This window comes from Myodes glareolus, chromosome 4 (genome assembly GCF_982192425.1).
Source record: "Myodes glareolus chromosome 4, mMyoGla1.1, whole genome shotgun sequence".
Taxonomy (NCBI): domain Eukaryota; kingdom Metazoa; phylum Chordata; class Mammalia; order Rodentia; family Cricetidae; genus Myodes; species Myodes glareolus.
In genome coordinates, this window is record NC_142029.1 from 65,506,963 (window position 1) to 65,520,356 (window position 13,394).

Here is a 13,394-nt window from a genome sequence, read left to right on the forward strand (position 1 = left end):
CCATGAATCTCTGCTCCTATGTGCAAAAAGGGCATTTATCATAGAGGTGACAGGCCATGGGGACAGAGGGGTTTCAGGGTAAAGGACTGGAATCCCTGAGGGACCTGCTGGGCCTGGGTTAGGGGTTAGAAGGGCAGGGAGTGGGGGTTAGAAGGGGAGGCGACTGAGAAAGGGCTCCAAGAATTGGCTGCTGCGTAGGAGCTGGGACCTGAGCAGGAGCCTGAGCAGAGGGAGGACAGCTCTGAGAAGATGCTCTTGACTCTTCCCTCCCACAGCAGGATGGGGAAGGCCACCCCTGAGTAGGGGGTGGTGGATAAGCTCTGTAGTGCCAGGCTGTGCTGAAGGATCTAGAGAGAGAGGTCTATGCTCAGATTTGGCCTCTGAGCTTGTCCTATCTGGCCCTGGCATCTATACACCCCAATAAGCACCAGGACACAACATCCCTACCCAACCCTCCAGCGCTGACCTGTCTTCCACAGGTGTCAGTGGACGCAAGGTCAGCTTGGATATGTGATAAAATGCCATGCCCAGACTCCTTAGGCATCTCTCTCTACATGAGCATGTGGCATCTGGGGCAGGGGGATGACAAAGCTAGGCCTTTTCTCTGGACACAGAAACCGGATGCCCCTTTGCTCTGTAAAGAACCCAGCTTTTAAACAAAACAGACACATCAAACCCAAACAAACAAGCCCAACCACTAATGGGAGACAAGGTGGTAGCGGGATGAGGGTTCAGAGCTGTCAGACAAAGCTGGGGAGACAGACACGCCGGCTTTCAGATCCAGCTCTGCCACCGGCTGCTCTCACCCTTTGGCTGGCTCGGAAAGACTGCTCCCTGGGGTGAGTGAGTGATAGGCCAGGCTCTTGGAGCAGAGGGGCTGACAGCAGGAGGGTGCTGAGGTGAGAAACTGCAGAGAGATCCCAGCCATACTTCCTTTCAGCCCACTCACCAAGGCAGCCTCACCGAAGATGTGGGGCTTTCCACACAGATGTTGATGTACACAAAAGCAGCACAAGAAGCCCATCACATGGCCTGCAGCAAGCAAGCTGCAATATCCCACTGCAGCAAAGATCACCGACGACACTCAGCTATGTAGCCACCACTCCTGGCTGGGCACACAGACAAGAACACATTTCACCAAACAGACACAGCTATACTCATGTAGGCAACTACACATATGTAAATGTAGCCATAATTATACATGTGGACGACACCCAAAAATCTGCATCTATACATACATGTACATACAGCTGCACACACAGACTTGGCCACATAGCCACAGCAGTACACACATATGGACACTCAGCCAAACATGCCCACCCCAACACAGCTGCAATCATGGACACAAAGCTACACTCATAGCTTTATACATGGAGACACAGTAAAACACACACATTTTACACTCGAACACATAACCATATACACACAGACCACCCAGTTGCCTATATACAAAGTCCACATAAATGCTTCCATCTAACTAGCCTCACATATATAATATGCATATAATATAAATGTGACCACACAAACAGAAGGAATAGCAACATATACACATAGTCACACAGCCATCCACACACATGTATAGCCATGTCCAAGTATAATCACAGGGACACAGCCTCACCCATGATAGACATACACATACCCTGGAACAAAGACACTGGCAGGGGTCTCTTCAGCTGTTGAGAAGGTCCCAGCATGAGCACAGGCATACGGACACTACAGACACAAAGGCATCTCTGGGGTGCACGGAGTCTGTGAATTCCCTACTCCTGAGACCTGGAGGGCACGCTTTGCTCTGCTATCCAGCAGCAAGGGGAACCCTGTAGGGTTGCTGTAATGCAGGGGTGACTCCACTGGGGTGATAGAACAGGGGATGAAGGGCCTTCAAAATCCCTCTGGGTCAGAGTTCTCAGTCATGTTCCTTCTCTTTGTGTTTGGGTGCTCCTGCCCAATGCCAGTCTATACTCAACATAGAACAAACAAACGCACAACTCAAATCCAGGTGAAACAAGAGAGTAATTCCACTTTATTCTGGGTTCTGGAAGCTCCAATGAGTCTGCAAAAAGTTGGCAGCCCAGGAGGCTGGTGCAGATAACAGTCTCTGGCTCCTTCGGCCCTGGGAGCCAAAGGGTAGTGAAGAAGTTTAGGCTTGGGGTAGGAGAACTCGGGCCCCTGGTACTCCCAGCCCAAGCTGGGCAGGTTAAGGAAAAGGGGGCTGGAGAGTTTGCTCAGTTCCTTAGCAAATGCACCACAGGAGGGCTGAGGGCTTGTGGTCACTCCTCACCCCTCTCAGGAGTGCTGAGCTCCCGAGTAGCCCCCAGAAGCTTGGCTTCAAGGCTCAGTCGGGGTTCCCCCAAGGGACCCTCGCCCTCCAGGTCCAGCTCCTCAAAAGATGAGCCGCTGGCACCTGATTCACTGTAGCTGTGCTCGCTGCGGTTGTCGCCATCATCCCAGCCACGGCTGCTTGGCCCAGGAGAAAGTGTGGTGGCTGAAGTCTCCCGACTGCCAGGGCGCACCTCCAGGCTTACAGAGCTTGTATCGCTTGTGTCAGCTCCTGTGGCCAGGACAAGGGAGCACTGGTTAGCCAACCCCCACATATTGTCAACGGTCCCTCCTTCAGGGTCAGCGCAATGGCTCTACCACCAGCTCAGGAACCAAGCATGCAGAGTCCACTCATGAATAATAAAGTCGCCCTGCCTCAGGAGGCCCATTCCAGCTGCCCTCTGTCCTCTGCCCTCTGCCCTGATAGAGTCAAGGGAGTCTGAAGGGTGGAAGAGAGCAGGAGAGAGGAGCAGCTGGCTGTACACTTCTCTCCCTAGCCTAAATTAGCTCCCGTTCCCTGCACTTTCACGAAGTCACTGACCCCTATCCCCGCGTCCATTAAGGGCCACTCAGCCTGAGGGTGACGAGCTGAGGGTAGAACAAAGGAGACCCAAATAGTCTTCTCTACCCTTCATTTTCAGACTCGGGAGTGGTCTGCCCAAGGACAGCTACAGAACACTGCCCGTGAGAAAGGAGGGCTGAAGAAAGGGCCAAGAGAACTGCTCTCCAGTTCATGCCCCCACAAAGGGGCATGTGATGTCCTGAAAGAGCAGTGATAGTCAGGACATCAGCTGGCTCCTTCCCCTAACCACACTGCATTCCCACATGAAGGAGGAGCTGAAGCAAGAGCAGGAAGAAATCCTGAGAGACACCCAGACTAAAGGAAGAGGAGTACTAGGATGAAGCATTTTAAAGATTGTCTCCTCATAGGCCTGAGAGAACCCCGGGGAATGCTCATCCACCCTGTTCCTACTCCACCATTGATGCTTTTCAATCTGTCCCCTCTACTCCTTGTAATTCCTCCAAGTGGTCCTTTGTATACCCTGTCCAGGAGCAACCTCTCAGCCCATTTCTACAAACTAGAAGCACTGAATGCAGGTAGAAGGTGGGAAGGTGGAACAAACAGCCCAGGCCTACTGTGTGCAAGACTCTAGACTGGGAAATGGTCAACACATCATCTGAAGTATAAGTAAAGAGACACAGCTGTCAAATCTGTTAAACATCACGGAAGGGGAGGGTAGGCTAGCTCACCCAGTTCCTGTCTCCAAGGTAATAAGGTCTTGAGCCAGGAGCAGTTGGAGACTGCTTGGTATTTGCACTGGCCCAGAGCTATCCTTGAGCCTCAGCTGGGGCCTAGGGTAGTGAGGGTGAAGCAATATAATCTATTCTGTCTTCTGGGCCCTCCTAGCAAAGCCCTGAAAGCGCAAGACTACTGGCCTTGGCCTCTCCTTTGGTGTGGCTCCCACTGAAGCAGTCCAGAGGAGCGCTGAGTTCTGGGTAATCCCACTGACCCTGGGGCAGGACTCCAGCTCTTCACTCCCTCACACTGTTATCAGTGTCCCAAGGGCTGCAGGTTTGAAAGGCATAAAAGAGGGGGTAGTTTCTCCCAGACCCCATTACTGTCAAGTTTTATCTACCTATCCACCTAATGGCTCACCCAAGACCCTTGGGTGTAGGGACCAGCCTCTTCCCTTCCCACTCCTCAGAGTGATCAGAGGACAGAGCCCAGATGAAGATGGCTGCTGGGAACAGATGGATGCTACTTATAAAAGAACTTTTCAAGGCAGGGTAGTGGTGCCCCTACAGTCCTACAGAAGGAGGTCCCTTTATTGAGCCTGTGTCCCTTGAAAGAGGACCCTAGGCAAAGCAAAGGAGCACCTAAATTCTCAGGGCTGTTAGGCAGGGGATGAGAAGCTACCACCTTTACCCAGCCCCCCCCCACCCCGCTTCTCTGCCAACAGCCAATGCAAGGAGATCAAATATTCATCGCTTCTGTGGAGCTAAATAATACATCAATGTAATAACAGGCACAAGGCAGCTAATCACCCCCTTTCACCTCCCAGTCCAAGTCAGGGCCCCAGCAGGGAGGCAAGGAAGGACAGGCCAAGCCTTGGGTGGCCGGGCACCCACCATGCATTGCTGTGTAAGTGGCATGCACCTGGAGAGTGGCTACCCTGGGAGTCAGGACAGCCTCTGTCAAAAGTGGGCAGATCCCACAGCACCCACAGTAGGAAGTAGGCGGGCAGATGGGTGGGGAGGACAGGCCAAGGACCTCAGGGGTGTGGGAGCTGTGGCTGCAGCCAGCTGTATGCAGTGAGTGCCAAGCCGTCCTTTAACACTCCTGGCAGGCAGTGTTTGGGAGGGAAGGGAACTGGGTGGGTGGGCCAAGGAGGCAGGAAGCAGAGGAAGGTTGTAGGAAGGTCAAGGCACTCCTCCTTCCGACTGGGGGTTGCCTGAGCTTACTGACCTTGTGCAATGTCCAATGCCCACAGTAGGGGCAGAAAGAGTATCTGCCGGGCACTACCAAGCAGAAGGGAGCAGTATCCCATGGAGGTAATTAAGTGGCAGATGAAGTTAACTATGTTGGACACAAGCCCCAAGGGAGAAGAGACGGCCTCCCAGTAGCCTCCCTGCACCAGCCCCTGCCAACACATGTCTCTCTAGAGTGACCTTGACTGTTGAAAACTGGATGGGCAGAAAGACTCCCAGAGAAGTAAAAAAGAGAGACAGTTCCTTTCCCCACAGGCCTGTTATCACCCCTAGAATTTCTGACTAACATAACACATAACAGAACAGTCAGAAGTTGGGGCCCCCAGGATTACCTGGCATGTTACCAACGGAGTTTCTTGCCCATGAGTGTCATGCAAGATCATGGCAGGATGGTTGGAAACAGGTAAACGGCTTGTGGGCTTGAGCCTAGGGCATTCTAGCTACCAGCATGGCCTGGGCTCTGGTGGCAGGGGCTCTAGAAGGTGTCCTATACTGGAGACTGGAGAACACCGTGGTTCCTTTCTTACCTTCAGACCTAAGTTTAGCCCCACTTCCAGATAAGCTCCTCCCAGATGACTGTCACTCATCTGCCTAGGACATTAAGAATTACTATTGCATCTGAAGTGAATTCAGCCAGAGCTACCTGGAGAACATGTGTGAATTCACATTTATGTGGCTGCACATGTCTGAGAACATGCAATTCTGCATGTGAGTCCTGATGTAAGGTATGACTTTCCCTCCTTTGCCAAGTAGAGTCTACCTATAAATCCAGCTCCTTATACAGAGGAGCCTCAATGTACAGAAATGTCCTGGAATGTACAGAAAAGGACTCTGAGCAGGGCCACCCTTTTCTCCCACCTTTGGTACCTGTGCCATCCACCTGGGTGTCACTGGCCTCCAGAAGCCCTCGACATTTCCGCTCTGTCTCCTTCACCTCCGGCACGTAGAAATCTCCTTGCCGTGCCAGTGGGCACATGAAATGGATCTGGTCTTGCTGGTAGATCTCCAGTCGAGGGTGAGCACACAGCTTCCGCTCCTACCAGTGTTGCAAAATGTGGTATAAGCACTACAGGGTCCTGACCAACTTGTCCCAAGGGAACTCTGGGAACTGTCTACAGTCTATTCCTTCTGGAGGAGCTAGTTGTGTTTTCTTTCCCAATCTCTTTCAAGCTTCAACCCCCTACTGAAGGAGGAACACGAGGAGCCCTCCAGGCGCAGGACCCTACACTCCAGGAGCAGCGGTCTAATGACGAAGAATCCTTAGATCAGCAATTTAAGTCATATGCTAAAACATCCCAAGAGTCTGGCCCTGCTAATGCTATGTTTGTCTAGGACTAAATAGCTAGGACCATGGCTTTAGGCACTCAAGTCAAGATCTGACCTATCTGACTTTTTATCCTAGAACTTTGTGACCTGATCCCCGTTTCTCCCCTAGACAATGCTGACTGACACAGAAATATCAGGTGAGGTCAGTGCCCCTGAAGCTGGGGCCTCCAGCCCCCGTGTACAGACATATTACTACAAACTGCGTTTACCATATTCCCACGGCTAGGTCTGTCAAACTCTGAAACTATCAAATATGGCTCCTGTACTTCCTTACACCTCATCCCAGAGTTTCTGTCGAAGAAGCAGCAGCGGAATCTGAGCTAGAGGGTAGGTAGGAAAGACATGAGGTGACACTGGGTATTATTACCTAATGGGCTAAAGTACCAGTTTCTAAGGCCCCAGCTCTGACAGACACTCCACACCCCTTTACTGGACACAGATCGGTATTTCTTATCCTAGTGCATCAAAGCAGCAGACGTATGCCAGAGTTGCCCTGAGGCAGGCAGGAACCACCAGAATAGGGAGCAAGTGTCTCTCGATGTAGAATCTGCCCCCCTTTCCTGTGATGGGGCACAATTACCCACCAAGACAACTGTGAGGCCCCTGCCCTGGCACTGCTCACCCGCCAACCTTCACAACATGGTTATTTATAGCACCTGCCAGGCTCTCACCGTGAGCTCTAAAATGAGCTTTCCACTTAACAGTAATGAGAGACTTATCGCCTGGTTCAGAGGAGCCACTCCAGGACTCCACCTGTCGACTGCCTGTCCAACCCAAGGGTTGAGGAACCTCCTCCAATTAAAAAGGGCCCATGGAGGGGAAAATGAAGGATGAGAAGTCTGAAAGGAGGACCCAACTAGGACCTTCAGTGCCAGCTAGAGAGAGAGTATATCAAGGAGGCCAGGTGGAGGCAGGTGGCCCAGCCTAGGTCAGTGGCAGCTCAGATCCAATCTCCACAAGTAATCCAGGCAAAGCCTTTCCTCCTGAGTATCCACGCACTGAAACACAGGATGAGATACCCTAGCCCTGATGCTTCTAGGGTCAGTGAAACAAAGTCATCACTTTTACTAGTCTTGACTCCAATCTTTCATGCCAATCTGGTTGCTCTCCAGGCCTCTTCCATATCCAGTCAAACCTTTTAACATTTTGTTTTGTTTTTGATGGCTGCCTTTGTTTCTAAACATGCTTAGCGAAGGCTTGGTTTTCAGAATGAGCCTGAGGACAATGTACTGTAAGATAAGTAAAAGATCATACTGTCAAAAAGTAGGAGTTACTAGGCTCTGGGACTCTTCCAAAGTCAGCACCCGAGAACAGGTATCTGCTAAACCTGTGCTTCCTTCAACAAACTGCTAAAGCCATGGGGGCTCCCGGAAGAAGATCCAGTTCCTCCCCAGTAGTTAAAAGAAGTAGTCCCCAAATACAGCCAGAGCATGATAGTCACTGACATCATCAGACTCTGAGCACTTGAGAAGTCCAACTGCCAGTATCAGAATGACCACAGCTATCGCAAGAGTAAAGTCTGTGCATTCAGAGATTCCAGAGACAATGAGGCTCCTACCCCAGACTAGACTCTTATCAAACTCATGCTACCTCCCAACCTTTCTTTCTGGAAGAGTATGACAATAACAGGGAAGAGGGGGAGTGCTCCTTCCACCCTCTCTTCCAGGCTGGGCATCAGGGTGGGCAGCACCAGACAGCCACCCTGTGCCACCTGTTCTGCCAGCCCCCTCATTGGCAGGCAGCTCTGTGGCTGCTCTGCGCATCTGCCTCCTCCGGAGAGCCCAGCTCTGAAGTTGCCTGGCTGTGGACAGCCTGTTACCATGGAAACTGCATCCTCCATCCTTGCCATCGCCTTCATCTCAAAGCCATCGGGAGAACAGAGAGAAAGGGAAGACAGAGGATGGAGAGCAAACTGTGGCCTGGCTACAGTTCTCTGCCACCCCTACCTCTCTGCAGCCTCCTACTCAGGGAGCAGAACACTAACTGCCCAGCAGTGGTGAATCCAGCAGTGGCCCACCCCTTGCTACCTAACCTACCATTCTCCCCACTGGAAGGAAGCATAAAGCTAATTAAAATCCCATAGCCTGCTCAACCCCAAATCACTATAACACATACTGGGTCCTGTCAAAATTCAGACTCAGGAGCAGAGAAGGGGCCTACAGCTGTCCCTGTTGTCCTTCATGGGAGACTACTTTCCCCTCTGTGCTCTGCTCACTAAGCAGGAATGAATCTAATGAAAACTTGGGATAAAAGAGCAAGGGGGCTGGGTAGTGGTAGCACACGCCTTTAATCACAGCACTTGGGAAGCAGAGGCAGGCAGATCTCCGTGAGTTTAAGGCCATCCTGGCCTACAAAGTAAGTTCCCGGATAGCCAGGGTTGTTAACAGAGAAACCCTGTCTTGGGGGGAAAATAAAACAAAGGGGGCAGAGCCAGCATGTGCTCTGTCCCTGAGTATTCAGGCAGAATAAGCCTTCTCCTTGTTAGACAGGTACAGCCTCCAGGGAAAAAGAGGGTAGCCATGGGCTGACTTCTGGGTCCTCACTACACAGCAGGAGTTGCTGCCCAAACAGCATGTCAACGAAACAGGAAATATTGGAAAATCATTGGAGGAAGGTGAGGCCAGCTGCTTCTCCCTCAGCTAGCCCCAGGGAGCCCTTGGAGAGCAGACTGCCAATGGCCAAGGACACTAGCTCAATGCCACAAGAACCTAGTATTGCTGAAAAAGGGAGTCCAGATAGGTTTGACATCCCAATCAGCTCTGGAATACCACAGTCTAAGTAACTAAGTAGAAGCAATGCAAAGATAGAGAAATCTTTCCTGGCCCTTAGGCTATTGGTTATCTGATAAACTCCTACCCTAGAGCAGCTCATTCACATACACACAGACCATCAGGTCCTCACTAAGGTGGAAGAGACTCAGACCTCCAGTCTATTCCACCTAAAGACTGGATTCAGGAAGGCCAGTCCCTTAGACATACCTCCAGGCCCTCTAGAATCAGAAATAAAAAAGGGAGACTTCAGCTAACTCTCATTCTACCCTCCATTAACACGGACGACCTACCCCAAAGTACTGGAAGACAAAAAGACACTTCACCACCTTACACCAGGTTACCATACTGAGGCACCTATCTCAGCAACCTTGGAAACTTACTCTTCACCTCAGGCTAAGCCCATCTATTGGGTTGGGGCAAGTGTCTGCCCATATTACCCAGAGCTTCCACAAGTGCTGGGCTGGCCAAGGTTTCCTCTCAGGATCCACAGGTAGATCTTTCTGAATCCAGGGGTAAGGGAGGTAAGACACAGGATCTGAATATTTTGTGCTTTGCTCTCAGAATATCAACCTGTGTATTGTCTTCAGCTAGAAGTAGGGAAGGTCAAGGAACAGAAACAGTCAGGCCAGGCTGGAAACTGAAGGGGATCCCACCTCTAGACTGCTCAGGTACTAGGATCTACTTAGAGCTAGGTGACAAATGCCCCAAATGGAGAAGCTATGGGTGCAGGCCAGGGACTGGGTCACACATCTCTGACCTAAGCTCCAGGTCCATAAAGAAATGAGTTCTGCCTGATGCATCCTTCTTACCTCTTGCTTCAGTGGGCCTCTTTGGTCACCCTTATTGCCCAGCCTTACTCACTGCTCTGTACCAAGCTGGACAAACAGGCAGTCACACAACCAGCCAGCAGCTGCGACATCCCACCCGAGGTGGAAGCTTCTCATCGCTGGGGAAATGATGCATGCTCATTTTTAATTACACAGACACCAATAGGCTCCCGCCTGCACACACAGGTCCTCACAAGTGGGGCTCAGACCCTGTGGGTCCCTCAGGCGAGTCTGCACTGCATGTGCAAAGTGCTTGGGGGAGGCACAACGGGGAGGCTGCAGCTAGAATACAGCACATTGTTATTATTCTGCCCAGGAACTTCCATCAGCTTCCCTCCCCACTCTCCACAGACCACCCCCCCCATACCCCATCTCCACCAGACTTCACAATAGCTTCTGGCCCAGAACTTAAACCTCTATCAGGTCCTGGGGAACCCCAATGCCAGCAGGGAAAACCAACTGAAGGATTAGAGTACTTCTTTCTTTCCTTTCCTGTCCCTCCTCACTCCACCCTAGCTCTGCCCAAAGTCTTTGAAAGTATAAGCAAAGAAGACAGCCAAGGAAGGGAGAAAAACAAAAGTGGCATGGACAGCCCCATACAGGTATCTAGAACTTAGCCTAAGCTACTGACCAGTAAATGGTTTCTCTCTGGGTCTCACTATCTCCAATTATAAAGTAAAAGAATAGATAATTTCAGAAGAAGTGAGGAACGGCGGGGGGGTGGGGGGGTGGGGCGGACACCACTACTTAAAGAAAAGGCATTGCATATGTGGAAAACCACAAAAGAATGGACGATGGACAGGCCTACCATAAACATCAGTAAACACAAAGATCACTAAAGGATGGCCCACTTCTTTGTATGCCAATCAACAAATTAGAAAAACACAACAGAAGCAAAAAATCAAGACCTTCTTAGAATTAGGTTTAGCCCAGGGCCAGTCTAGGAGCCACCTAAATAGCAGGGAATGATGATAGAGGAGCTACACAGGGAGGGTCAGACCTGGGTAGGAGCCAGGGGAAGACAGAAGAAGGGGGAAGTGTGAAGGAGCGAGGCTGGGTGCTGTGCCTGGCACCCCAGCCTGCTGTGCCTACTGCCGCTGTTGCCTGAAGACTTTTCATTTTCACCTCAGAGTCGGCAGCTTGCCACACAATTTACACTTCTGTTCTTCTCCCTGGTGCTACTCAGGCCCTAGCTTCCTAGGTGGCTCATGGAGGGGGTGCTTAGCAGCAGTCAGGTATCAGGATGTGCTGGGACTCAGGAGCAGAGAAATTATGATTCCCTGGAAGCCTTGGGGTTGCAACCATGTCCAGCCTTTCCTTTCTCCAGGGCATGGATGGACAATACGAAACCCTATTTCAGTCCTGTTCTAGACTTTCTGGGCCCTTATGGAAAGAGAGCAGAAGGCTAGGGAGCCCGGAAGTGAGTAGCCCTGGAAATGGGCATTCCGCTAGAGCTCTGGTGGATCAGCCTGCCATGACTCTATCTTCCAAATTGGATGTTCCTGATCATACCCCTCCTACCGGAGCTTCCTAAAAGATTCAGCCACTCTGCAGTGTCTATGTAGTCAAGGACCTTGAGTTCTGCCTGGCTTACAAGCTGATAAAACGTTGCTGACTGATTATCCAGCAGCAGGAAGGCTGCTCAGTGCAGATGGAGTCATGAAGCCAAGCACCTGACAGTGAAAGTGGAATAAAGAAAAATTAGGAGAGAAAGTAGCCCTGAATTTCTCAGCTCCAACTGGCACTTTGACCCCTTCTCCACCTCTCAGGGAAGTCCTTCCTACCTGCTTTATTAGACATGTAGCCTCTTATCTAAGGGTGTCATCAAATGGCACACTGTTATATGAAAAAGTTCCCTTCTCAGAATCCTTTCTACTCCCTAGTACCAAATTCCAAGCTTTCTGGAGAAGAACAACAGAATTCTTCCTTGGTAAGTCACCTGCCTAGGGAAGGTGTTCTCTCTGAATTGGTGATGGTCTAACCAAACAGCACCATTCAGACAGCCTCAGCCCCTAGGGTCTTACAGGGATGCCAAGCTACAATATTCAAGCTGGTATTTTGAGAGTGGTGGATCCCATGCCAGCACAGGCTGGCTTTGTGCTTTCAGTCCTAGCAGAGGGAAAAGAAAAGGCGAATCCAGAGAGCTTCAAGGAGAAAGATCGAGTACCCTATGGGTCCCTGTACACCTCGATCTCCAGAAACAGTTCCATGAAGGATGCCTTTGCATGTGGGAAGGTCTAGATACTGTCCACAGCTCCCTGGTATTTGCAGAGCCCACCCAGATCTTTTGGGCATAAACTGTGGTACTCCTTCTCGGTCCTTTAGTCTTAGCAGATCCTAATGTCTCTTCTGCACTTGCCTCCCACCTAAATAATCCTTACCACCACCTCAAAGTGGCTGCTTGTGCCTTTCCCAGTAAGTCGAGCCCACCCCCATACTCTCAGACATGGCTAAGCTCTCAATGAGGGTAATGGGAAAGACTCTACAGTCTAGGGGCTTGTCACCTGATCCTATGTCCTGGGCTACTGCAAGTGCCTTCCTCTTCATGCTGGAGCAGGCCAATTAGCAGGCTGTAGTTCAGCCAGGTAACCTGGCTCTAGAGACCCTGTGAGAAAAGCCCATGGAGAAGTCTCAACCTCACTGAGGGTGAAGACTTCAGGCCCAATAAGGTTTCCTGTTTCCTGTGCTCAGAGCAGCTGCAAGGCCACCATTAATGAGTGCCTGCTGGGAAAATGGGAAGACAGACCAGCAGCCTCAGGCTCCAACACTAACAACCAGTGCTGGAGACTGAGTGTCAAACCGGTGCATGTTACTGTCATCTCAGGCCCACTGTGGCACTGTTCCAAGTACAGCCCAAACCCACAAGCCTTCTGCCCCTTGGTTCCACCTCAACTCATGCCTAGATTCACCCACTACTTCACCACTTGACCTTAGGTAACCTCCTCTTCTTTAGGCTTTTGCCATCTATTTGGGCATACATGCTTTAAGACCCCTGTGATTATCTTCTAACTAATCCCCGTGTGCAGAACAGTGTCATCCAAAGGAAGGTTCAGCAATTAATTGTTGAATAAGAGACTAAGCTGAGATGTCAAGAGGGCCTCCATCTTACCTTTTGAATTTTGGTGCTAGCCTGTGTATGGTAAGCACATGCTCCATATTGAGCCTGATCATAGCTCAGCATTCCTTATTAAAATAAAGATTGGAACCATATCATGTTGGCAGGGCCAAGATGGTAGCCAAAGAGTGAGAGATGACCAGATCTCAAATTTCCCATGGGGTTTTCTCATCTGGATTCCTAGAGCCAGGGCCTCATAGACCTCCACCAGTGTTCTGGACCCAGTCCCATCCTAACTCCTTCACAGTCGATGAAACAGGCTAAGAGGACACAAACACAGGGTTCAGAACCTAGTGGGCAGAGTAAAAGTTTCTCAACAGGCCGCTCTAAGTTTCATGCAGCTCATCAGGCTGACTTACTCCACAGGCACTCTGCTGTGCCCTGCTCCTTGGATCCTAGCTGGTCAAACTATCACCCACCACGTAAGAGTTCAGTTACCTCCACTCCACAGACCTCCAACCTGAAGCTCCTCAAGCTTCCATTCAGTTCCAATTTCTAATTAGAGTGATGCTTCTTCAGAAACAAATGCCTCTTCTGAAGGCGACC

General features: G+C 50.8%; 1 protein-coding gene across 6 annotated transcripts in view; it reads right to left on the reverse strand.

Moving 5' to 3' along the window:
* Positions 1-1,994: 1,994 nt before the first annotated feature.
* The window catches only part of Tex264 (testis expressed 264, ER-phagy receptor), a 30,127-nt gene continuing 18,727 nt past the window's right edge, over positions 1,995-13,394 (reverse strand). For 5 of the 6 annotated variants that reach the window (XM_048416787.3, XM_048416790.3, XM_048416788.3 and 2 more), the window contains exons 5-6: positions 5,668-5,845; positions 1,995-2,551 (exon numbers count right to left, since the gene is read on the reverse strand). In XM_048416787.3, the coding sequence (XP_048272744.1) occupies positions 2,271-2,551; positions 5,668-5,845 (459 nt within the window). In that variant the 3' untranslated portion in view covers positions 1,995-2,270. The remainder of the gene's footprint in view (positions 2,552-5,667; positions 5,846-13,394) is intronic. The other variant, XM_048416791.3, reaches the window with a different exon arrangement.